The 26530-nt window shown below is 36.1% G+C and overlaps 1 protein-coding gene across 1 annotated transcript in view; it reads right to left on the minus strand.

The window, feature by feature from the left end:
* Positions 1-26530, minus strand: part of GRAMD1C (GRAM domain containing 1C) — a 143495-nt gene that overhangs the window by 29402 nt on the left and 87563 nt on the right. Inside the window, 6 exon segments of the mRNA XM_012652215.1 lie at positions 373-476; positions 1231-1428; positions 8381-8610; positions 12641-12773; positions 15508-15626; positions 16995-17075. Of these exon segments, the coding sequence (XP_012507669.1) occupies positions 373-476; positions 1231-1428; positions 8381-8610; positions 12641-12773; positions 15508-15626; positions 16995-17075 (865 nt within the window).

Here is a 26530-nt window from a genome sequence, read left to right on the forward strand (position 1 = left end):
GGCCTTAACTGTGTGACCTTGACAAGTCACTTAACATCTCTGTGTTTCAATTTCCTCTTTAGTAAAATGGAAAAAAATAATTGTACCTATATAACAGGGTTGTTATGCATATGAAATTGTTAATAAAGCACACAGAACTTTATTATATGTCTGGCATATAATAAGCATTACATAAATGTGTGTTAGACCAATGAAAATTAAATGTTTTGAAAGCCCACAAGTGGTAGAGCAAGTGGAATAGTAGGAACCACTTCAGTGGAAGTCATTCCAACATCATCCATCAGTTCCTGCTCTGTGTCCAAATGAAGAATCAATCCATTTTGTTAATAAATGCTATCCTTACAAAAATATATAAATCAAAAATTTACAAACCAAGCTGCTTGAAATAGTGCTCCAATGAACTCCAGGAATTCTTCTCAATTAAAGATTTGACAAGGCCCCATGGTTGTTTTCTGTATTTCAAATCTGTAGAAACTCTAATAGAATAAGAAGGAAAGAAGAATATTTATTTAAAGAACAGACTTTAGTTATATTAATGTTGCAATTAAATGTAAGATTGTATTCAGTGGAAAGCCAAAAGGATTAAAATTCATTAAGATTATAAAAGAAAATGTGTTCATTGATAATGACTTCTTTAAAAATTAATGTGTGCTGCTAATAATGCCATCAAATTTTCCTTCTAAGTACTTGCCACTTTATCCCTTTCCTTTCTCTAGCCCTGAATTTTCTTTACCTAAATAGAAATAAAGCCTCAAAATAAATGCTAAATTTTCTAAATTCCTTGTATAAAAACCTGTAATGGTCACGCATTATTCGAAAGTAATACATTAATTAAGACTAGGCCATCACTCTCTTTGATGCGCCAACGTTTCCATTTCCCACCACAGCAGACTGAGTTACTGCTCACAATGTGCTCCCCAAGAATTTTCAGGCCCCTTGCCATTAAACAGGGTCACATGACTGGCTGTGGCCAATGTATTGTGAGCACACTTCTACAGCTCTCTTCCTAGGGCAACTGAAACAATACATATTCTGGAACATATAGCTCAAAAAGCCTTCTTCAGCTGGGGTCTTGAGGGAGAAGCCCCACCTCCCTGCTGACCACTAGTGGACATGTAATTTGAACAAGAAATAAAGCTCTGTTGTGTAAAGCTACCATTAACAACTCAGGATTAATAAATTACCAGGGCATAATCTAGCCTATCATCTAACACACTCATTTACGCTCACCTTAGCCTGCATTTCTGTTTTGAAGATCGGATGATACAGTATCTATTCAGGGTATAGAAGTAATCATGGTAGGGGACATCATGTGTCAGTACTTCTGCATCTACCAAATAAAACCGTGCTTCCCGACTTTCTTTAAACAGTGTCTGCCAAAATAAGATTAAAAAAATTTTGCATGTACATGTTTCATGTATGAAGTTTCTTGCCAATTTAGAACATATATACTAGGCTCCTTCTGAGGAATTACATAAGACATGAGAAACCTTTATACAAAGCTAGAAGAGCCTCCATGTTGCCTCTGCTGTCTATCAATTAAAAAGGGACCTACAAAAATAGTATTTGCTGCTTCTCTGTCATTTCATTGTACAATTATTTCTTTCTTTTAGGTATGAGTAGGGGAAAGGAACATACATAATTTCTTGTGTATGTTATGTTATTACTTTATAAAGAGTTTTAAATGTTCTTGTTAGGAGAGCAATTGAAAAATCAATTGAACAAAGTAAGGACCCCACCACAAAATTCACCAAAGTTTGACAAAACCACCCTTCACCAAAAAAGTGAAGGAGGGTGGTAACCAAACAAAATATTGCTTACCCTAAACAGAATTTAAAATGGTTGTCGGGCAAACCTTTCTCATTTTAACCATACCTTTTCTAAATAGCCTCTAGGAAAAAAAAGGGGGTGCGGGAGGTTGCAAGGTTATCAAAGACTCCCAAATACCAAAATACCAAACTTTCCTTAAAACAATAGTTGTAATTTTCAATGAGGGGATGCAAGAAAGGAATACTAGTAAAGAAAATCTGCAAATAACCTAAAAACCTCATTTTTGTCATTTGTTCCAACCTTTGCCAGATTTTTTATTAGAAGCTCATTATCCAGTGGCCAAACTAATTTTTGAGTTTCATTTTCTTTGCTCCTGAGGAAGAATTTAATAATGAAATAGCCAAAGGAAGAAAGGTCAGGAAAATAATCAACAAATCAGATGAATAAAGCCTTAAATTACCTTGAGTTGACTGACCACCAGCTTTTCTTCAACTAAAACTAATTATGCTCACATATGTATATATACATTTTTTTCTCACATACATATACTGAGAAATACCCAACTAGAACAACTATATCACTTCCCCCAGTCAGCCTCCAGTGCTCACCTCCACCAAACCATACACGTATATAATACCATTGCTACGTGGGCCTGCATAAGGCTAGGAAAGCTGCATCAGGGGTGGGGCGGGGTGTGGGCCTGAGGACTTTCCAGATCTTAGCACAAGTGTGTATCTGCGAGTGGGTTATGTAGTCCCTCACTGCAGCCAGCCTCCTTGGCTCCCTGTAGAGGGTGTATGACAGCTCTTAACTGTGTGATCTTTTTTTTTTTCTTGAGATGGAGTCTAGCTTTGTTCCCCGGGCTAGAGTGAGTGCCGTGGCATCAGCCTAGCTCACAGCAACCTCAAACTCCTGGGCTCAAGTGATCCTTCTACCTCAGCTTCCCGAGTAGCTGGGACTACAGGCATGCGCCACCATGCCCGGCTAATTTTTTCTATATATTTTTAGATGTCCGATTAATTTCTTTCTATTTTTAGTAGAGACAGGGTCTTGCTCTTGCTCAGGCTGGTTTCAAACTCCTGAGCTCAAATGATCCGCCCGCCTTGGCCTCCCAGAGTGCTAGGATTACAGGCGTGAGCCACCACACCCAGCGCAGGTTCATCTTATATCTTCGCTACTCAGCCCTATAATCAGCCATTTCTCTGTGGAGCCCTGGAACTACAATTTTTCAAACGTAAGCTTCTTGTTCATACTTAAAAGGAAACAAATTACACTTATGTATATGTATTTCAGTATAATATTTTCCTATTTTTAAACCCCATTATTAGATAAGATACTCTGAATTATGACTAATAAAAATAGAATTTCTAATATCACCACCAGAAATTAACAATATCTTTTATATATAAATTTGTTCAAGGTGATAAATATATGAAATAAACTATTTCCATCTGGGATTAGTCATTTATGAAATTCATGATATTTAAAAGCCTCCTATCCAAATAACATCACCAATAGTATTGCTGTAACATACTAAGATAGCAGGTGGTATTTTAAAAATGGGAAACGAATACTGCTCAACCCAGTAGCAGTTTACTAATCATTTACAATAAACAGGAAATATTATTTCAAACACATCAGTTTGAAAGTGGCCAATAGAAATGGTGTAAAGTGAGATGAATAAACATACAAGTACATGGACATGAAAAAGACTGGAAACATGCTGCAATCTTTTGAGGGTGCATGAAAAATGTACTAGTAGGTATGCCAGAAAACCAACTGATTTGCGGTTCAACTTAGTAACTAAGGACACATAATTTCTTGTATCTTCCATTTTCTAAAAACCGGTAACCTGCTATCTTCTTGACTCAGGGCATTCTTCACACCTGAAAAACCAAGTTCGACTGGAGTATGTATTCAAAAATCCGACTGAGGTAACTGTCTCACAGTTACCTGGTTTAGCCTCATGGCTGCTTCCCTGACATGCCAGCCTATCTCCTGGCTTTTCCTCTGGCTTTCCCCAGAGGTCTATTTGTCCTCACCTTTATTAATTAATAAGTATCATCTGATATTCCTATTTCTGTTACTCTTCGCTTGGCTTTGCCTCTAACTCATCTTGTTCTGTCAGCTATAGATCACGGATTCCAATTTTGCTATTCTTATGTGTCCCTCCCACTGCCTCATCTTTGCTTCAGACTTAGCTTCCATTCTCAGCACCAGTGACTGTGGTTAGGAAATCCTGTCACACCAAGTTCTGTCACCGTGACATAGCCGGGTATCTCATATCCTCAGCCAATTTGTCAGCTTTCACTCATGGCTTACCTCCTAGGCAGATGCTTCACAAGGCTTCCCACAACATAATAGAAGAGGGAAGGTGGAGAAAGTAAATCCTGACAGCAGCAGAAATATATCTTTAAAAACGTAACCATAATTTCTTTGTATTTGTGGATATGGAGACATTGTGTCGACTTATCTTCATTTGCCAGGAAACTCAGATATTCTTAACTCCTCCCCCAAACTGGCCAAGTCTGTTAGCTTTCTCTGTTTTCCCTGACTGGAGAAAGTCTATCAGCAATGACCCTTTAGATAAACAAGTTCTGTGGCTTCTTCTGTAAATTGTTACATATCAGAGTTTTAAATTATTAATGGTTTGACATATTAAAACACAATGCTTACATTTTGTTCAGTAGCGGGGCACCCACAGCCTATTTCTAGAAGTACAAAAATGTTCCTAAAAAAGGCACCCTTCAATTTTGGTGGGTGCTAAACTGCTTAGTATAGAGTAAGAGCTTTTAAAAAAAGAAGCCAGTTAAAGCAGATTCTAGTCTGACTTTCCCTCTCTGGGCTTCAGTTAAACTTCACATCAAAGGGACTGGGCTAGAAGTTCCTTCAGGTCCCTTCATGAGACATTTCACGATGCTCTGCTTTGTTGGTTCCTGGCAGGGATACATGGGTCTAGAGGGAGTCTACATCAAAAGAGCCCAGTGCCCCTCCTCCCAAAAACTATAGTCTACAGGTAGTAGAAAAGGGTAAAAAAGAAATCTTTTCATTTTCTCACTCAGCCTGCTTACTACAGTAGATCAAAATACTATCATTTTAAATAAAATGATGTTTAAAGTGATCTGCCAGTGGGGCATGGTGGCTCATGCCTGTAATCCTGGTATTCTGGGAGGCTGAGGCGGGAGGATCACTTGAGGTCAGGATTTCGAGACCAGCCTTGGCAAGAGCAGAGGGAGACCCTGTCTCTACTAAAAATAGAAAGAAATTAGCCGGACAACTAAAAATAGAAAAAACTAGCAGGGCATGGTGGTGCACGCCTGTAGTCCCAGCTACTTGGGAGGCTGAGGCAGAAGGATTGCTTGAGCCCAGGAGTTTGAGGTTGCTGTGAGCTAGGCTGATGCCAGAGCACTCTAGCCCGGGTAACAGAGTGAGACTCTGTCTCAAAAAAATAAATAAATAAATAAATAAGTGATCTGCCACCCACCTAGCTCCCTCTAAACCCACACACATATTTCCAAATCTCCTGGGATTGTTTACTTCTTTTGACCTTTGCCATTGTCTCTCCAGTTCATTGACTTCAAGAATCTTTATAATGTCACCACTTTAAAAATATAGAAAATAGATTCATTCTCATGCCCATTTAATATATATGACAAGCCTGAGAAAACATTAGGAGTACTTGGTTTGTTATCTAACGATAATCTAGTAAGAAAAAAATCATCACTCCATTCACTTTAAATAAAACCTCTATAACAGAGGGCTGAATGTCACATGTAAATTCTTCCTTCCATACTTCTACAAAGCCAAATGGTCTTTAAAGGGGCACCAGCAAGGAGTAAAATGTGATCAGGGCTCCCATGCAGAAACTATACCACTATTATTCCTTTCTTATTTCTAGATATGCATGTGGATCTTATGAGTTTTAATAGATTCCTTTATGTAACTTACCATTAATGATATTTTCATAGGAACTCAATAATGAAACTACTTTTTAAGGACCATTCTTATAAAACAGGTGAGAAAGAGGAAAAAAAAAAAATCCTTGTTTTGGTGTCACTTACCTATTTGGCCACTGGGGGCCAAAGTAGATCTTCCTATAGCGCTAAGTTCAGTCAGACAGGGTATGACTAATTCATGCCCTGCTGCATACTAACAGCACGAACGGAAAGAACACTAACAGTCGATACCCTTAATCTCTCCAAATGTCTGTCATTGCATTGACTTCAATGTTAATGATCTTATATATATTTTTTAAAGTCCTTAAAATACCTACTTAGTAAGTATGACAAGTTCCAAGTTATTGGTACTAACTTAAAGAAAGTAGAAAGCACATGATTTCCTATCAAGTTTCCTTTAAATATCTACTTTTTATTTTTATTATCTTCTCTACTTTTGCATCACTCTCCCTCCCCCATAACATATATTCTTAATCTTGAAACATGAGACATACTAAACCTTTGATCTCTTTTTCAGCCCTAAAAGCAGCATAACATGCAAACTAACATATTTGTTTTGGAAGTTTTAAAAATGTGTTTAGGAAAATTAAATTTTATAATAGTGGAAACTCACAGTAATATAGTAAACTTATGTTTATGTTAAAACGGTTGGGAAATGGCTCACACTGACTAACTCAATATTATTGAAATACAGTGGAGATGCCTATTCTTGACTCCTTCCAAGTTAAAGGTGCTCAGTTAGTGTAATTCCTGGCCTCTCTCTACCCCTTTACTCACTCCACCCATAGGAAGTGGATTAGTGTTATGGAATGAATGTTTGTGTCCCCCCAAAATTCTTATGTTGAAGCCTGGTGGGCAGCTAACCCCTGGTGTGGCTGTAATTGGAGATGGGGCCTCTAAGGAAGTAATTAAGTTAAATGAGGTCATAGGATGGGGCTTTGATCTGGTAGAATTAGTGTCCTTATAAGAGGAGACATCAGAGCACCTGCCTTCTTGCTCTCTCCGCCTGTCCCCTCTCTCTAGCAGCAAACACTGAGGAAAGGCCATATGAGGACATAGTGAGAAGGAAGCAAGCCAGGAAGGGAGGTTTCTGCTCACCAGAAACCGAACCTCGATCTGGGACTTCTATTCCCCAGAATTATAAGAATATAAATTTCCATTGTTTAAGCCACCCAGTCCGTGGTATTTTGTTATGGCAGCCCGAGCTAATTAATACAGTTCGAAATATGGAAGGAGCATGCTGGGCAGGCTTGGCAAACCTCTGTCCTTCTTTCTGGGATGTGAGTACCCAAAGAAACTGGTACTCCCCCAGGGACAACTTCCCTCTGCTTGGGAAGGAGGCTGAACATGGCCTGTGACTGATGGGGAAGTCGATCTCATTCTTCAACTCCATCGGCAGCCCACTTATCTTTCACGCACACCTACATCCTCTAACTTCATCACTATTAGTATCAGAGGTGATATTTTGGTCCCTATCTGACTTGGTCTCTGTTATCTTTCCCAGTTTGGTTACAACAGGGTGGTCAATAAGGACTGCTGTTTGTTGAGCCCACTTAAGACCTCATGCATACATGGATTGTAATACAAAACATATAATAAAAAAATCATCCAGAATATAATACTTTTGAAATTCAGAAGGCCTTTGGGTCATGATTCTGATTATTATGTATCATTATATTAGAATTAGGCTAAATCTTTCTTGGCCTTCTAAAACCAAGTTGCTTTTTAATGCCATATGGAATATTATTATCATTTGTCTTTGTAATAAATTTCAGTTATAGAATGTTCCTCCAAAAGTGAATTGAAATTAAATGGAAATTTTAAGAAATTAAATGGAAGGACTATAATAAAAATAAATCAAATTCAAGAGCAATTATGATGAACTGACCTTCTGCCTTCAAAAATTCATCACATTATTCTAAAATATAACCACAGTCAAAAGCTTTTATCTTCACACACAGAAAGTTGAATATTCTTCTGAGTAACATCAGTGAGTAAATTTTTTTAAAAAATCATTTCTTTTCTAGGAATTTTGAAGATCTTCTTTATTCCTTTTTGGAAGCTACATAATAATTTAAATTAATATTCATCTCAGAATGTACCCCACCATGACTACTTGCTTTCATAATTATATACAAAACAGGCTTAGAGAAACCTTTGCTAAGGTGTCCTTTTAAAAAAGGAGGAAAAGAAAAAAGAATTCGGGAAGTACTGGGGTGAAGTAAAAAGACTAGACTGAGAGACCTGGTAACTAATCCTAGCTCTGCAAAGTTAAGCGACATGATTTTAGATTTAGCCCGTCCAGGTCTCATTTTCCATACCAGTAAAATGAGGGGTGGCCTAAATGAATAACAGGTAACTGTACCTTTAAAATGTGAGCACCTTACACTGCCTGGTATATAGGAGTGGGCATGTAGATTTTTATTAACAGATTTGTTTTTCCACTGGCATTGTTCCACCTCCATGGCCTTAAGGCTTGGAATTTTAAAAGCTAAATGTGATGAGGATTTTTAAATTCCAGGCTTCAGAAGGAAGTGGAGATAGGTTAGACTCAGTAGCCTCTTTCTCCTATTTCCTGTAAACTTCCAATTCTTTTTGGTTCTTTATAGGGTGAGACTGTATCTAATGCAACTATATTCTCAATCTGCACATACCTAATGCAAAGATAAGCATTTAAAGATACAACTGAAATTTTATTAAAATTTGTAAGAAATTCTTTACCTTCATCAAAAGAATCTGAAGTGCTGCTTTTGTCCAGAGAAAGATATTCATTTTTATTCAAGTCCAGTGATTTTGATGGCACTCTACTTAACCTCTTTTCTGAAGTTAGTAAAGAACTCTTTTTGATCTGTTTCTCACTTCGGGGCTTCTCTTTCCCTAACCCCTAAAAGGCAAACAACCCAGTTTAAAAATAAAAAAAAAACCCACAATCTTTAAGCTTAGATTTTACAGTGAGAACTTTAATATTAAAGATGCTTTAAATACAGCTCTTTGAAAAATATTCACAACATTTTGTTTGTTATACTTACATCACATTTCCAATATTACTAAATGTCAACCCATAAAATATTAGTAAACAATATATATCATTCTGAAGTCATTTTCTTACACAGTAATGAACAACAAATTTATAAAAAACATCATATAAAAATAACTCACAGATAGTTAGCATCATGTGAATCACTTAAGCAGAAGGGAAAAGGGACAGTGGGCAAAAATAATGAAACGGTCAGTTTTCTGGGGTGGGCAAGAGAGAGGAGCCAAACCCAGTTAGTTTCCCCAGCCAGTGTCTGCCCCATCACCTTAAGGAAGAGAACTCACCCATATCTCAAGACCTGAAGGGAAAAGGGAAAGAAAATGGAGAAATAAAAGTCACATAAGAGTACAGTGGGGGAGAGAACATTAAAAGGGAAATTAAATTTCACAGCAAATTCACAAGAACACAGTTGGCTGTAAAGGAACTAAGATTAGGCATTAAAATATATTCAACGTTTGCTGTCTACACTTTCTGGGATGGTTTGTTACAGAGATGTCATTTCTACAACAAATTTAATGGTAGGAATTAAGTGCAAATGCTACTGTTATGTTAGCAGTCAAGTAGGATGTACTTATCAGGCTTAGTAGAACAGTATAAAAAATTTACATAAACTATACAGCAAAATATTTTCTTCCATTGTCTATGTGTGCACAGATGAAAAAGAGCAAAAAGCATATAGACAATCCTTATACTTCCTGTCTCATGAGATCCTTGAGCATCACTGAACAGCAGAAGCAGCTCTAGGGAGGATACAGGTTTCCATTGGCCACTCAGAAAGCAGAATAACAACTGGGACCCAAGACAATTTATTAGAGGATTATATTAACCTAGTCAGAAGACTGATTCTTCAAGCAGAGATCATTGCTAAAACCAAGACAATTTATTTGGGAGTTCCAACTATTATATAAAGCAACATGCTTATTTAGTTGACCCAGGGCCTCTTTAACAGTTACTGAGTAGAGCAAGTTTCTCTGTAGCTCCACAATTGTTTCTCCCCTTGTTGTAAACTAAGTTATATTTCCAATTATAAAAAACATAGATACTTATAAGAAAAATAGCAGTCACTATATTTTAGTGGTTGTCATCTGGATGATTTTTATTTTCTTGCATACTTTTCTATATCTCTATCTGAATTTTTCCAAATTGTACAACAAACATTTTCATATTGGAAAAAAGTTATTTCTGAATTTTTCTGATTTCCAACTTTGCTGGAAGTGAAAATGAAGCAAATTAAGTCACACTTGATATTTGCTGACATCTGAGAATCTCACCATACTGCACTTGAATGCAAAAGGGAAAAAAAGGACCAAAACATCTATATTATTTGTATTCCATAACCTGAAAACATCTATAACACCAATCTAAACACTGACGAATATATCGTCTATCTTAAAACTTTAAGTTATTCACCTCCTTTGTACTAGTAAAGTCACTAAGGATCTCTAGATAAATACATTTTGCAAGAAATCCACAACACAAAGCCAGGCTGAGGTAGGTGCATGACTATTGACTGAAACAAGTTGATAACTTGACGGCCTTCCACATAAATATATTCTCTTTCAATGCTTTCCCAATATTTACTCAGAAGAGATATTGGGAGTTCCCTGGGGGAGGGTAGAAAAGGACCATTGGTGGCCAGAAATTATAACGGTTTATGGTTATTAGACACTTAATGTGTGTTAGGGACTGTTCTAAGTAGAGTCATGCATCATTTAACAATAGGGTTACATTCTAAGAAATGTGTCATGAGGCAATTTTGTCACTGTGCCAACATCACAGAGTGTACTTACACAAACCTAGGTGGTATAGCCTACTACACACCTAGGCTATATGATATAGCCTATTGCTCCTAAGCTACAAACCTGGACAGCATGCTACTGTACTGAACACTGTAGGCAACTGCAATACAATGGTAAGTATCCGTGTATCTAAACATTGAAAAGGTACAGTAAAAGTATAGTATAAAAGATAAAAAATGCACACCGGTATAGGGCACTTACCATGCATGGAGTCTGCAGGAATGGAAGTTGCTCTGGGTGAGTCAGTGAGCGAATGTGAAGGCCTAGGACATTACTGTACACTACCATAGACTTTACAAACACCGTACACTTAGGATACACTTAATTCAGAAAAAATTTTTCTTTCATCAATAATAAGTTAAACTTAGCTTACTATAGCTTTTTTAATTTATAAACTTTTTAATTTTTTTTTAAACTTTTCACTCTTTTCTTATAACATTTAGCTTAAAACATATATTGTACAACTGTACAAAAATATTAAAATATTTTCTTTCTTTATATCCTTATTCTATAAGCTCTTTTCTACTTTAAAATATTTTAATTTTCTTTTTTACTTTTTAGACTTTTTTGATAAAAACTAAAACACAAACACATACACTAGTCTAGGCCTACACAGGGTCAAGATCATCAATACCACTGTCTTCTTCCACACTTTGTCCAACTAGAAGGTCTTTAAGGGCAATAACATGCATGATGCTGTCATCTCTTACGTTAGCAATGCCATCTTCTGGAATACCTCCTAAAGGACCTGCCTGAGGCTGCTTTACAGTTAACTTTTTTTAATAAGTAGAAGGAATACACTCTAAAATAACAATAAAAGTATAATATAATAAATACATAAACCAGTAACACATTTATTATCAAGTAGTATGTACTGTACCTAATTGTATGTACTATATTTTTATATGACTGTCAGTGTAGTAGGTTGTTACACCAGCATTAGCACAAACATTTAGGTAATACATTGTGCTGCCATGTTACGATAGCTATGATGTCATTAGGCAATAGGAATTTTTTAGCTCCATTATAATCTTATGGGACCACTGTTGTATAGGTGGTCCACCATTGACTGAAACATCATTATGTGGTGCTTTCATACATATTAATTCTTTTAATTTTTATTAAAAACCCTATGAGGTATTACCTCATTTTATAGTTGAAAAAACAAAGGCGAAGGTTAAGTAATTAAATTAAATTAAACAGTTAGCAAGTGGCAGAGGTAGAATTCGAAGCCAAAGCCCTGCTCTAAACCAAGAATTTCAGCTTTGGCCCCAAACTTGCATCCCCAATCAGCAGAACAAAAGCTCTGCAGTATGAGCACTCTGAGCATTCAGAATGTGGTCTCTAAATACCATTCTTCACTAAGAAAAATCTATGGCTGACTAGGAAAACGGCTGATGCTACATCTGGGGCAGAAAATGTACAAAATGTGCCTGAAAGAAAGGAGGTCATCAAAGGTATTGGTCATTTCAAAAAGATAAGGGAGCCAACCTGAAGGGGCTCCAAGTGGCAGAGGGGACAAATTGAGTATCAAAAAAAACAATGATTCCAAGTGATCAAAACTTATTGAAATAGAAAATTGATACACTTATGATGATACTTGAAAGGTTGAAGGAAGAAACCAGCTAACTGACTCTAAAGCTCAGTATTTAACTGCACCTGCCTGCTTCAGTAGGCAGCTTAAGCAGCGTCTATTGTTACTCAAGCTCAGGGGCTCATCTCTCCCTTCAAAATAGACTCTTTCCACCACACACACTACTCACTCTGGGAAAAATTCTGCTAACTACTAATATCTCCATCTTGCTATTTTTTAAATTATATTTATCCCTTTTACAGACTGACGCTCAGAGAACTGCCTGGTAGCTCTGCTGCACTTTATCCAGCTCTAAACAAAATCACACATTTCTCCAACAGTACCTCTGCTACCTATAGACTTAAAACTCTTCTCCTAAAGTAAAGTAGCAACCTGACATCTCAAGTTTTTAAACATTTTATATATTACATTTTTATTTGATCTTATATTATGATTAACACATGGCAGTATAAGATATATTTTAAAAGGGATATTATATACTAACTCCTTTTGCTGAATTCCCATCGAGTGACTCTGTCTCTGAACCCCGACTAATTGATTCACGGGTAAAACTGATTGACTTGGATAATTTTCCATCTCTCTCCCCAGAGTTATCCAAGCTGCTTCGTCCTGGACTTCTGTAAGAAACACATCAGTATAGGAAAGTAAGGTCACCTCCACACAAATAAGTGATTTGGTTTCCTCATTGAGGTCCTTTTCTATTATAAAGCATTTTGACAACAAATGGATTATTGTAATGTAACAAATAAGCCTCTACTTATAATAAGGCTAACTTCTTAAATCACATGTAAATTGACTTCATTTTTGAAAATAATTAAGATATGCTCATATGAGACTCTATGAATTTCAGAAACCACTTAAAAATTAACAAAGTACACGTGGCCACAACAGTGACTAATCAAATGAATACTGCTTGTTTAAATTTCAGTTGTGGACAACCACAAAGCTTCAAACGGAATAGAGTAGATGTGTAAGTTGGATACAGGTCTGCACCAAAAGGCAGTTTTAGATCTTCCTTCTGACCCAGTCCCAGCTGAGATGGCAAATCCCTCCCAGCAGTGGAAACTCGTGATGTCCGCACATAAAGCCCATCAACTAGTCCTGCCCCCTTCTCATTTTTCTCAGCCCTAAGAACAAGGTTTAAGAAACAGCTCAAATGATCATAGGGTCAAAACTACAATAAATGTCCTGGGATCTGCTTTCCCTTTCTCAGGGAGTAAAAAGAAAGAAAAGCATATAAAATGCAAAAGACTATAAAATGCAAATGCACAACTGATCTAATTTCCAGTGCTCAACCTTATGAAACAATTATTATTCCCATATAATCATTGCTATGTATAGACTTAAAACTCTTCTCCTAATATAAAGTAGCAGTCTGATATCTTATGTTACGTTATCCTGAGGAAGGAATAAAAAAAGCTAAAGGGTATTTCAATCCTATTTAACTTTGCCCCAATAATAGGAAAGTCTGTGACCAAGTCACTCCTGGCCAGGCAGAATGACAGGACTCTGAAGGAACCAAATAAGAAAATGGCTCTTTGGGATTAGCCCACTAGCTGAGTGTCTGTACTTTAGGACTTTAAGGATAGAGGTGAGGTGTGGAGAAATAGAGAGGAAAGTAGTAGGAAGAGAGAGAGAGAGATTAAGAATAAAGAGAAAGAATACAGAAGAGCTGAGGAAATAAAGGTTTGAAACAGATAATGCTTCTTTCAGAGATTGGTAAAATGAGAACAGAAGTAGAAGAGAAAATGAGGATGCTGCCACGTATTTTCTTAGAAAACACTCAATCACCAGAAGAAAAAAATAGCAGCTTTACTGGTGACCTCAAAAAGCTAGTCCCAAGAGTGTATGAAGCAACTAGCCAAAAATATTTATTCTTTCCTTCTTTGAAGATTAGAAACTTTTAAAGTTGGCAGGGACCTTAAAGATCATCTAATCCAACTGCTTCATTTCATAGATGAATGAATTAAGGATCAAGAAGGTTAAAAGATGTGCCTGAGGTTGCTTAGGTGCTTGGTGGCCCAGACTAGAATCTAAATCTCGTTTATCACAATCCAAGGCTCTTTGCATTAGAGTAATCATTTTTCTATCCAACACCAGTACCTGAGAGAGTCTAGTAAACTTTACAAGGGGAGCAATACAATAGAAATTTTTAAACTTTCCAGAAAACTAATAAAATATACACATGCAACCATCTTTAAGAGACTATAAAATATTGATTCTAAACTGAAACAGTACACATAGGATCGAAATAACTAGAAGACTATCTAGATGAGTAAAATTTTTGTACACACACTGAGACTTTCAAAAATATTTCCATTTCATGATTTATTTGCTAAAGAACTTTTTAATAACAGCTTAACGATATAATCCATATACCATAAAATTCACTTCATTTAAAGTGTACAATTCAGTGGCTTACAGATGTGTACAACTATCACCACTGTCTAATTTTAGAACATTTTCATCACCCCAAAGAGAAACCCTGTACCCATTAGCAGTCATTCCCCATTCTCCCTTCTTTTTAGCTCTTGGCAACTACTAATCTACTTTCTCTGAATTTACTGATTCTAGACTCCATTACACAAATGTGGAATCATACGGTGGTCTTTGTGACTGGCTTCTTTCACTTAACATAATGTTCACTGTAGAATTTTAATGTATTATCCTTAATTGCTTTTAATGCTATGGCCTCAATTTTCAATGGACAAAATGCACTTTTACTTGTACAGGTTAATAAAAATGTCTACTCTTCTAAATGAATCCTCATCAGTCAAAAATAATCTCTCCCTATTCTTAACTTTGTTTATCACATTATCTATTATTCCTTTATGACTCTTACCATTTTCTACCTTGTACAATAATTATTTGTTTTCCCACAGTACTGTACACTCCTTTCATTAATATATTCAATATTTACTGCCAATACATTCAATATTTATTTGCCAACTACATGCCAAGCACCATGCTAGGGAATCCTTGAGGAAAAGTCATGTTATCACTGTATCCTTCAAAACACCTACCACCTAATTTACTTTATTGTTCCCTATAAACTCAGAGATTTCACTAGGTACTTCTCTAGATTTTTAATAAAAAGGCTTACTAAAACTAGGCTTTCAGCAAATCCCATGTGAAATAGTTGCACAGATAACATTTCCTTGTATGTCCAGCATTTGCTTACCTATTCGGCAAACTTTCTCTGTCCACCTTTTACCCTATTCAACCACAGAGAAGGAAGAGACAAACTGCACCCAAGGATGAATTAATAAAAATTCAGAATTAGTAGGATCTAAAATAATTGTTTTGATTAATGATTAACAAATCTTTACATTTCAAAACATTTTGTTGTACCTTGGCTGCACATTATCCTCAATCGACAGTGACAAGTGTTCCATCTCTTCAGCATTTAAGCCTAGCTCAGTGCCATAGTTCTGCTGGAGCAGCTGCCAGAATTCCTGCCTAGTCAGGCTCTAAAATGACAGAAAAATTACACTGAGTATTGGAAAATATAAAAAATAATATAGCATAGTAATTCGAAGTATGAATTTTGAAGTCCAAGTGACCTGTTGCACAGCTACTAGATGTGTGGCTTCAGTAGTTATTTGACCAATCTATACCCTCTGCTTTATATATCTCTAAAAATGGGCTAATAAAGCCTATCTTCCAGAGTTGAAATGCGAGGAATAGATAAAAGAATTTTAAAATGTGTATTATAATAACTACAATAAATAGGAGGTAAAAATGTTTAAAATTTTCTTTGTATAAAATAGCTTGTTCCTAGTTTCTGGCAATTACTGATCTGCAGTTTAAATTCTGCAATCCAACCAGTCTAACATGACCACTGCATCACTATTCAGTCCTAAATGTCAGCTCAGAACCCATCCTCTGGATCCATAATGTATCTGAATACTTTAACTGTTTTTAAAACTTTATATGCCAATAAACTTTAAATTATGTTTTCCTAAAATATAAAATATAAGAGGCTAGACTTCAGAGTATTTCCTTTGATTTATTTTTAATAAAATCCAGCTTGTTCTTTCTTTGTAGGTAGCATATCAGTGTTAAAATCATCAAGTACAACAAACTCATGCATTATATAGCAAAACAAAAACAATATTATGATAATCAATGGTCTGGGTTCTAATAATATTATGAATAGTTAATTACATAATTAAGCAAGATAGAAGGAGGCAGCATAACACTTGAAGCAACTGTTGGCAAGGCTCTTTATCTCTCTCATTCATTCAAAAGATATTTATTTAGTACCTAACAAATGTGTATTACTGCACTGGATGCTAAGGGGGATAAAAATGATGTAGAAGTTAAACTCCTGGGCCTCAAACAACTTAACAGTTAAAGAGACAGGGGAAGCTCTTCAGTTATATGACAAGATATAATATGATTATGCACTAAAGTAGTGGTGGAATCAAAAAGGAAAGTTTAAAGGAAGGAAATACCACTGTAGATTAAAAGTCATCAGATAAGGCTTTACATTGGAGAAGGGATTTCACCTGAGCTGAAAGAAGGATATGAATGAGGGAATAAAGAAATGAGAAAAGTTGGGGAGAGGGAAACCAACTGAAAATACAGAATAAATACATGAACACAAGGAATATTTGTTTTGAAGTCAGTTAACAGTTTATCAGCTTAATTGGAGTAAAAATTTTAAGTTGGGAAATAGTACAGATAAATATAGATTTGATGGGGCCAAAACATACAGATGCCTTGAATTCCTTCCCAATATTCCCTACAACAAATACAACTTCCTTTTTCCTTTTTCTTTCTTTCTTTTGTCTAGCAGCTATGGTATTTTTGTTTGTTATGTCATACTAGATGACCTTCATTACATTTCATGGGACCTTAAAGAGACTAAGAACAAAATATCTGCACTTCAGACTGCTAGCACCTAACCTGCCGTGCTCAGATTAGGATTCCATAAGAGCAAGCGATGAAAATTCAGATATTATTATTAATATTTCAAAAAGTCAAAAATATTCAAATAGTTACTTTCAATAAAGCTATTCAAGCTAAGTAAAATGGCAAGCCTCTTTGTTTTGAGCTGAATTATACTAACCTAGAGCGGATATCTCAGGCTGATAAGAACTCTTGCTGGAAATAATGTATGTCTAACAAATAGTGATGTTCTAATATTTATTATTTAATACATCCGACTTATTTGGTAGACAAAGTCTTTTGAAGCATAGTATTCATAGAAGAAAAATAAAAAGACCATTATTGGTAGAGACCCTAAAGGAACTGTCCTTGACCCTAAAGGAACATGCAACATTTGTTTTCTGACTTCCACTCCAGAAGAGTCATCTGTAAACTTTTTTTTACAATAACAGCTCATATTACTAATAAACTCAATCTTCCAAGAACATTATCTTTAAAATATTTTTAGTGTCATAAAAGGATGGTTAATTTTAGTGTCATAAAAGGATAGTAAAGAGAAACAAGCAATATTTCAATTGTGTGAGATTAATCTTTTATAAAAACATTTCAGAAAAATAGGTATCAAACTATTCCAAAGACAGACTAAAGCAAATAGATAAACCAATAATAAATACTCAAACAGCTTCCTAACAGTGAAAGAAATGAAACTTACACTATAAGAAAAATCTAACAAAAATGTAATTCTATTTAACTACACAAATAAATGTTTTAAATATTTTACCAAATCCTATCAGGAAGTTAATAGCAGGACAATTTCAATATACTTTTTAATCTATTAATTAAATATATATACAACAGGTTAATGGAGAACAAAGTGAACTCATTTAATTCACCATCTTGTAGATTTACTAATTTGTTAAAAATGATTTTACAAAGTTGTTCAGTCACCATAAAAATTACACCCATGCTGAACATTCAAGCATTAAAACATATGCTCAGCCTGATATTCATAATTCTTTTAAAAATCAGCAGCTGAACAAATCTGAGTAACCTTAAAAAACAACCTATTTTTTAAGCAAAAACTGACTACCTACCTGAGAACAAAAGAAGTCTCTCCGTTTCAGCCTACAGAATAGTTTAACAAAATGAAGATGAACCAAGCAGTGATCAGATAAGGCTCAAAAGTCAGAAGATCAATTTCTGGCCCACAGCGCTTTGTATTCTAAGTATACTGCAAAGTCTTTATTTGAAGCAGAGCTCCCAATGTTTAATGACAGCCACGTAAAATCACTGCTTCAATCTCTAATGTTGTTATGAGAAACTTTTCCTCATAAAAGACAAGCTCTAATGTAGTTTAAAGCACATTGTTTATCACTTCCTGGTTTGTAGTATCAGCACTCTCCCCAAGGTTCAGGTCAGAATGCAGAATTGGAAGTTATACCTCACTCTACAGGTTCCTAAGCCACTCCTACAAGAAGAGAATAGGTAAACAGGGTTTCATTAAAGGGACAGTTTCCAATTTTTTCTGTTCCACACAGAGATTGGAAACAACAAAATACAAATGAAAATATCTTGCTTATGCTCAAATAATGTAGAACACCTATTGCAATATTATTTTAATCTCCATTTTAAAATGAACTGTACTCAGGGTTAAATTTTCTTCTCCATGCCAGTACTTTCTATTCAATCTGGCAATGTCATTTTACTTCTTCATATGCCACTTCTCTAGTACTGCTGCAGCATTCCCCTCAGACTCCTGCATTAACCCTTTGTAACTACCAAGGATTCCATTTGAGTATTATAAGTGGAACATCAGGAAACAGCAGGAAGAGCCAGAGGTTCAGGTGGAGCAATTCCTATAAGCACTTGGCAGATCTTTCATCACTGAAAAGTTTAAGGTAACCTCATGATTACCCAATAATTCTTTCCTTTGAAAATATTTCTGACTTTAATTTGATCAGAATAATTTGCTGGCAGGCGCCTGGACTATAATAAACACTACAGAGAGTCTCATCTACCAATTCCAATTTATTTCTAAGAAAAAAAGTTTTCTTCTAAATAAAGAATCAGAACTTGCCCTAATTTCTACCTAGTTGTTCCATTTACTTTAGTAAAGTATGTAGACAGGTTAAATGCTACTTGATGAACTACAGGAATCAACCTTTTTGGGGTTGCTAAAATCTAATCATTTTACACAACAGCAGAATGAGAGAGCAGAGTAACACGAGAGAATACCACTCACTCAAATGAAGAAAGCACACTATGGGGGTTAGCTTCCACTGTCGAAAAACTAGTGCTTTTAGCATATTATGGGAGTTTTCATTGAAACTGTAGATACATAACCTACTCTACTATGGTGAACAAATAGCTATAAGAAAAATATGCATTAACTGTATTATAATTGATATTTATATACTTTTTTGCTAAATATAAAAATCCTTATACCAAATCACTGCTACATAGAGCAGAGGTCAATTCAGCAGGCTTAAGGGAAAAGAGAACCTAGAACTGAGGCCCCAAGAATGTCCGACATGCAAAGGATAAGTAGAAGAGTGGTCCAAATATTAAGGGAAATACCAGAGAGGTAAGAGGAAAATCCAGAAAGAATGATGTCATGGAAGTCAAGGGAAAACACTGTTTCAAAATGCAGGAAGTGTACAATGGTGTCAAACGCTGCTGAAAGGTCAGGTAAGAGGAGCACGTTACGAACACATGCATGACAAATGCAAGCATCCAGAGTGGTGAAGCCACCTGGCAAGCCAGTTCACCATGACTTGAGTGTGTGTGTATATGTTGGGGGCGGGAGGGAGTCAGTGGGAAGGAGGAAGCAGCCAGGTCCTGAAGAGCCTTGGGTGCCATGCTAAAGAATTATCAAAATATAAAAAGCCACCTAGTGGTTTCACATAGAAAATAACAAGTTCAGAATTGTGATTTTAAAAGCAATGATTTTAAAACTACTACTACTACTTGGTAACAACCTCAAGAACAGATTAGGGTGTTTAAAAGAGACAGTTAGGAGACCATAATGGTTCAAGCTAGACATGATGAGGGCCTTGGTGACCAACTAGACATGGTGGGCGAAGAGGTAAGAAACAGGAAAGGTCCAAGTTTCTAGCTTAGGTGACTGGGTAGGAGGTGGTGTGGTCCACCAACCAAGGGAAAATAGGTGGAGGAGTTCTACTAATCAAAAAGGTAAAAAAGAGGGAACAATATAAGAATATGAACACTTCTACACTGTATCAAATGTGACTAAAATAGTTAGCAATTTTACATTTATTTCTTCCACATAAGTTTGAAGGTTGCATTTATTAGATTTATAGCACTACTAGGAAACTTCTAGAATTCCAAGTAACTCCAAAAGGAATGATCTTTGGAGAGTGGCATGAGGAAGAAAAAGGGGATTTGATAAGGTTGAGCAATCTACAGGAGAAGGCTGGATGACACTCTTTTAAAAGGTCACGGAGGGTGACATCAGCTCTGTAAACTGACCACGATTTGGAGAATGGCCTCAGTGCTATCACTGTCCTAGAGTTGGGCTCAGAGAGATTGACTTTAAAAAGCCATACTCATAAGCTGCATATACTCACTCAGTTGGAAATACCCTAATAGTGGGGAATATCCCTTTCCAGTGATGAGTAATCTTTTATTCTCCTACCCACAACACCTGAATACCTTGGAAGTCAGATTAGTAGTCAGAAAGTTGCATGATAAGCATAACATCAGAGCAAAGGGAGACTGGTGGGGCATGATTTCATCTCTGTCCCATTTCCATATCCTTCTCTACTGATCAAAGTCTGTCTCTGTGATTCTACTTTACTGTCCTAAGTCTTAAGTTCTTGGCCTAAGTCTGAACAAGCCCTCTTCAGACTAACATATTCTTTCTTTATATATACTACACATTCAATCAAATGTTTTAAACCCTTTTTTTCCCACCACACTTGAGGAACAGCACACCCTGCCATCACCCTTTTATTTAGTGATTCCCCAAATAGAAGCTAGAGTGACATGTATCAGAATTGAGAAAGGGTAGGTCTGTATACATTAAAAAAGCTCCCGCCATCACCTCATCCCTGCCCCTAACTCATGCTACCTTCTTCTGCCATTTGAGAATAAGTCTGAAAGCCATTCTGTCTCTTTAAACCTTAAAACTTTAAATGCATGCAGATTTCTGCTCTATTAGGCCCTGGATATAAATATTCACTTTCAGAATGTACTCTTAAGTTTCTGAGGAGAGCTAGCTTCCCCGGAGCCCCCACTGACTGGCAAGAGAGACCACTAGTATCTCTCTGAGACAAAAACAGAACAAGCAGTAAATTATGATTCTATACATATCCTGCCTGTATTATTAATATCAGTAATTCTACATATAATAATATCAATAGGGATATGAAAGGATTAATTGAGCTTTAACCACAAAAAAAATCTTTTAAATTTTAACGCTTGTTACTACTGATAACCTATAAACCCTATTTTCTTTCTAATTCAAGTATATAGAAAATAAATTTCCTTTTGGCAACTGAGGATACTTTAGTGCTTCAAGATAATCATTAGTTCTCACTGTATGTACTGAAGGTTAAAGAAATTGAGTTAAATATACATGGAACTTAGGGTATGCCCTGAATGCTGTTTCTGAAACTAAATTTCTGTTTTCTCCCCATCCTTTGCCTTTTCCCTGAGGTAAAAGAATTTAAAATGTCTTTTAAATTAAGAGTAGTGGACTCTAAATCTTTGAAATTCTACTAAATTGAATCAATCAAAAAGCATTTATTGAGCATCTGCTACATATAATATATAATTTATTGTCCAAACTGGCACATTTTTGAGAGTAAAGGGGGCGCAATTAACATTCACTTTGACAAAGGCTTAAACCCAGACAGTTCCAGACTACTGGGTAAACCAAGCTGTATGCCAAACCAGCTATGTGGTAAACACTGAGCTTGTCAATGGATATACAACACGAACAAGACAGACATGGTCCTTGTCCTCAAAGTGTTTATTAGTTAAGCAAGGAGAATAGAAATAGAATAAAGAATTGAAATTATGCCGGGGCGCGGTGGCTCACGCCTATAATCCTAGCACTCTGGGAGGCCGAGGCGGGTGGATTGCTCAAGGTCAGGAGTTCGAGACCAGCCTGAGCAAGAGCGAGACCCTGTCGCTACTAAAAATAGAAAGAAATTATCTGGACAACTAAAAATATATATATATAGAAAAAATTAGCCAGGCATGGTGGCGCATGCCTGTAGTCCCAGCTGCTCGGGAGGCTGAGGCAGGAGGATAGCTTGAGCCCAGGAGTTTGAGGCTGCTGTGAGTGAGGCTGAAGCCACAGCACTCTAGCCTGGGCAACAGAGTGAGACTCTGTCTTGAAAAAAAAAAAAAAGATTTGAAATTATAATGAATGTTATAAAAGAGAAGTGCAAGATGCTGTAGAAAGGTGAAAGAATGGACCTGACTTAGGTTTACTAATGAGTTTCAGTTAGAAATAGAATGGGAATAAGACGGTCATAGTTTCCAGGCAGAAAGAACATGTTTGGAGACCTAGCGCAGAAAATAAATGTAGAACATTTAAGATGACAAGAATGGAGAGGGTATACTGAGATATGGCTGAAGTGGTGGGCTAGATTATACAGTCACTATATAAAATTTTACATTTTTATTTCAAGGGCAATGGGTATTAAGCAGGAAGCTAAAATAAGCAGGCATTTTTTTTTAAAAGATAACTTTGGCTGTAGTATTGTTCAGGGTTCAACAAACTGTTTCTGTAAAAGGCCATATAATAAATATTTTAGGCTTTGTGGCCCACATGGTCTCTGTCGCAACTACTCAACTCTGCTGTTGTAGTGTGAAAGGCAGCCATAGAAATACATAAACAAATGAGCATGGCTGCGTTCCAATAAAACTTTATTTATGGACACTGAAATTTGAATTTCATATAATTGCCACGTGTCATGAAATATTATTCTGTTGATTTTTTTAGCCATTTAAAAATGTAAAACTATTCCTTGTGTGCAGACCATACACAAACAAGGCAGGACTGTGTTTGGCTCTGGTATAGAACATGTAAGGGGACATAGGTGGCTTAAACTAAGCAAAAGAGTTAAGGGGTAGAGTGGGGAAGGGCCTAAAACTTACCCTGAATCATGGTTGCAAGTTCTTTACAAAAGACTGAGAAAACATCAATTGTTTGTATTAAAGAATGGTAATACCACTGTCCTCTGGCCCCACAGATCCCAGATACTCAATGTGCCGTCTATAAACGGGTGCTAAACTCAAAGGTTGTAAACTAAGCTGAAGTGCTACAGATTACTCCATGAATGATCATACTGACAGTTTAAATACATGTCTAAACACTGAGGACTTATGTTTCACTAAGTCAAATACTGGAAATAAGCTGTCCTTTCTGAAGCAATGCATCAAAGGAGTCTTATGAATGATAAAAAAATGGTTCTTTTAAAAACATTCTTTTTCAAAGGCAAAATATTTGCCTCTTTCCCTCTTTTGTGGATTTATTTTACTGGACAAATAAATAAAACACATGTACACAAACACAATTTTACTATTATTTTATAGTATCTAATCAAATAATCTTTTTCTAGATTAATTTGCTTTGTTTTTAAGGCTTTCTCATGCAAAACGTGAGCAGAAGTAATACACATTTACTTTTACCCTCAGATTCCCTAATTACATATAAATGTAAATATTCTTAAATTGTCTAAAAATATTTTGAATATATATTAAATGCATTATTCAAGTTATTTATCAGGTTGTTTTAATAGAATTTTATAGTTATGCTGTATATTTTATGGATTTTTTTATACAATATGACACAAGATCAAGAAATCTAACCAACATAGCTTTATGACTTTAAAAAACTAGAAGGCAAATGAGGCTCACAAAATGACAGACAATACCAAGACTATACCAAGCACCTAGCATTGTGTCTGGCACTTAATAGTTTATAAATGCGAGTTGCTGTTATTGTTGTTATTGCTGTTATTGTAGTATGTAAAAAAAAAAAAAGAAAAACATTATTCTTCAAAGATCATTAGGAGAATACAGGAGACACGGGTTTTGGTTGTTTTTTCTAGTTCCTTTTATGGGTGAATTCTACAGAGCTTAAAATTCCAATTAGGACAGTTTTGTTGTTGTTATTGCCCAGAGCATCACCCAGGCCAGGTCCATGGACAGGGGGCTCCGGGGAGTCAGGGCGCCCAAATGCCCAGAGACTTATGGAGGGGCTTGGACATGGGGCTTTCCAGCTAGTCAGTCTATTCCCTTACCGAGGGTTGGAGGGGCTTGGCTTCCCGACCCCCACCGCTTCTTTCTTCTCTTCCTTCTCCCCTCTCCCCTCTCCATCTCCTGACTAATAGGCCACTTCTCCAGGAGTTCCCCTCACTCTGGCAAAGTGAAATCATCCCAATAGGGCACTGCTTGGGAGAACATGTCCTCAGCGGTTGAGTTCAAAAGGCCATTCAACCCAAAGAGCCCTGGAGGCCAAAATTTGTCCACTTCAGTGAGGGACTTAGCTGGGGAGTGGGGAGGAAAGGAGGTTAAGTTCCCACCTGCAGTGTATATCCTCCCCAAAGAAGGAGCCTTTCTCATCTGCGGGAAAACTCTACTCTTCCCCTAAACCATTTTTTTTTTAATAACAGCTTCACTGAGCCATAATGAACATACCATAAAATTCACCCCCTCTAAAGGGTACAATTCAGTGGTTTTTAGCATATCCACAGTTGTACAACCATCTCCACTAATTTCAGGACATTTTCATCAACCCAGAAGGATACCTGAATGCGTTGGCAGTCACCTCTCGTTATTCCATCCCCCAGCAATAACTGTACTTTCTATTTCTATGAATTTGCCTATTCTGGACATTTCATAAAAATAGAATCATACAATATGTGTTCTTTTGTAATGGGCTTCTTTCACACTGCATGTTTTCAAAGATCACCCATGTTGTAGTGTGTATCAGCACTTCACTGCTTGTTATTGCTGAATAATATACCATTGTATGGATACACATTTTATTTAGCCATTCATCACTTCAGGACACTTGGGTTGTCTCCAGCTATTATGAAAACACTGCTATGAACATTTGAGTACAAGTTTTTGTATGAACATATGCTTTCATTCTCTTGCACATATACCCCTAGGAGTGGAATTGCTGGGTCATGTAGTAACTATGTTAAACATTTTGAGGAACTGCCAAACTCTTTTTCAAAGTGGCTGCATCATTTTACAATCCCACCAGCAATATATTTGAGGCCTCCACATCCTCAGTTTCTTCATGTCCTCAAAAGCATTTCTGTTTGTTTTTAGATTTTTTTCAGCTTTACTAAGGTATCATTAACAAATAGGAATAGCATACATTTAAAGCATACAACTTGATGTTTTGATTTATGTATACATTATGAAATGATCACCACAATTAAGGTATAATTAACACATCCATCACCTGACATAGTTCTCATTTTCTTTCTTTCGTTTTTTTTTTCATGGTGAGAACACTTAAGATCTACACTCTTAACAAATTTCAAGTATACAATACAGTATTGTTAACTGTACATGCTGTACATTAAATCTCCAGAACTCAATCATTTTGCATAACTGGAACTTTATAACCTTTAACTAACATCTCCCAATTTCCCCCTATCACCTACCTCTGCTCCTGACAATCACCATTCTACTCTCTGCTTCTTTGAGTTTGACTTGTATAACTCCCACTCGGTACTGGCATATAACCTTTTGTATATGCTACTAAATTTAGTTTGCTAATATTTTGTTGAGGACCTTTGTGTCTATGTTCATGAGGGTCTGTAGTTTTCTTGTAATGTTCTTTATTGGGTTTTGGTATCAAGGTAATACTAGACTCATAGAATAAGCTGTGAAGTGTTCCCTTCTCTATTTTTTGGAATATTATATGAAGGATGGGTGTTAACTCTACTGTGAACATTTTGTAGAATTCACTAGTGAAGCCACTTGGGCCTGGGCTTTTTTTTGAGGGGAGTTTTTTTATTACTAATTCCATCTCTTTCCTTGCTATGGTCTATTGAGATTTTCCATTTCTATTTAAGTCAGTTTTGGTAGTATATGTAACTGTCCAGGTACTTGTCCATTTCATTTAGGGTAACTAATTTGTTGGCATGCAATTGTTCATAATATTCCCTTATAACCTTTTTATTTTTGTAAGGTTAGTAGTAATGTTACTTTCATGCATGAATTTTATTTTAGTCTTCTCTCTTTTTTTCTTGGTCAATCTAGCTAAAGATTTGTTAATTTTATTGATTTTTTTTTAAAGAAACAACTTTTGATTCTGTTGATTGTCTTTCTAATTTTCTATTCTCTATTTCATTTATTTCTGCTCTAATCTTTATTATATCCTTGCTTCAGCTTGCTTTGAGTTTACTTTGCCCTTCTTTTTCTAATTTCTTAAGGCAAAAAATTAGGTTATTAATTCAAGATCATTCTTCTTTTTAACATAGGT

The sequence above is a fragment of the Propithecus coquereli genome, unplaced genomic scaffold, assembly GCF_000956105.1.
Source record: "Propithecus coquereli isolate 6110/MARCELLA unplaced genomic scaffold, Pcoq_1.0 Scaffold386, whole genome shotgun sequence".
NCBI lineage: Eukaryota > Metazoa > Chordata > Mammalia > Primates > Indriidae > Propithecus > Propithecus coquereli.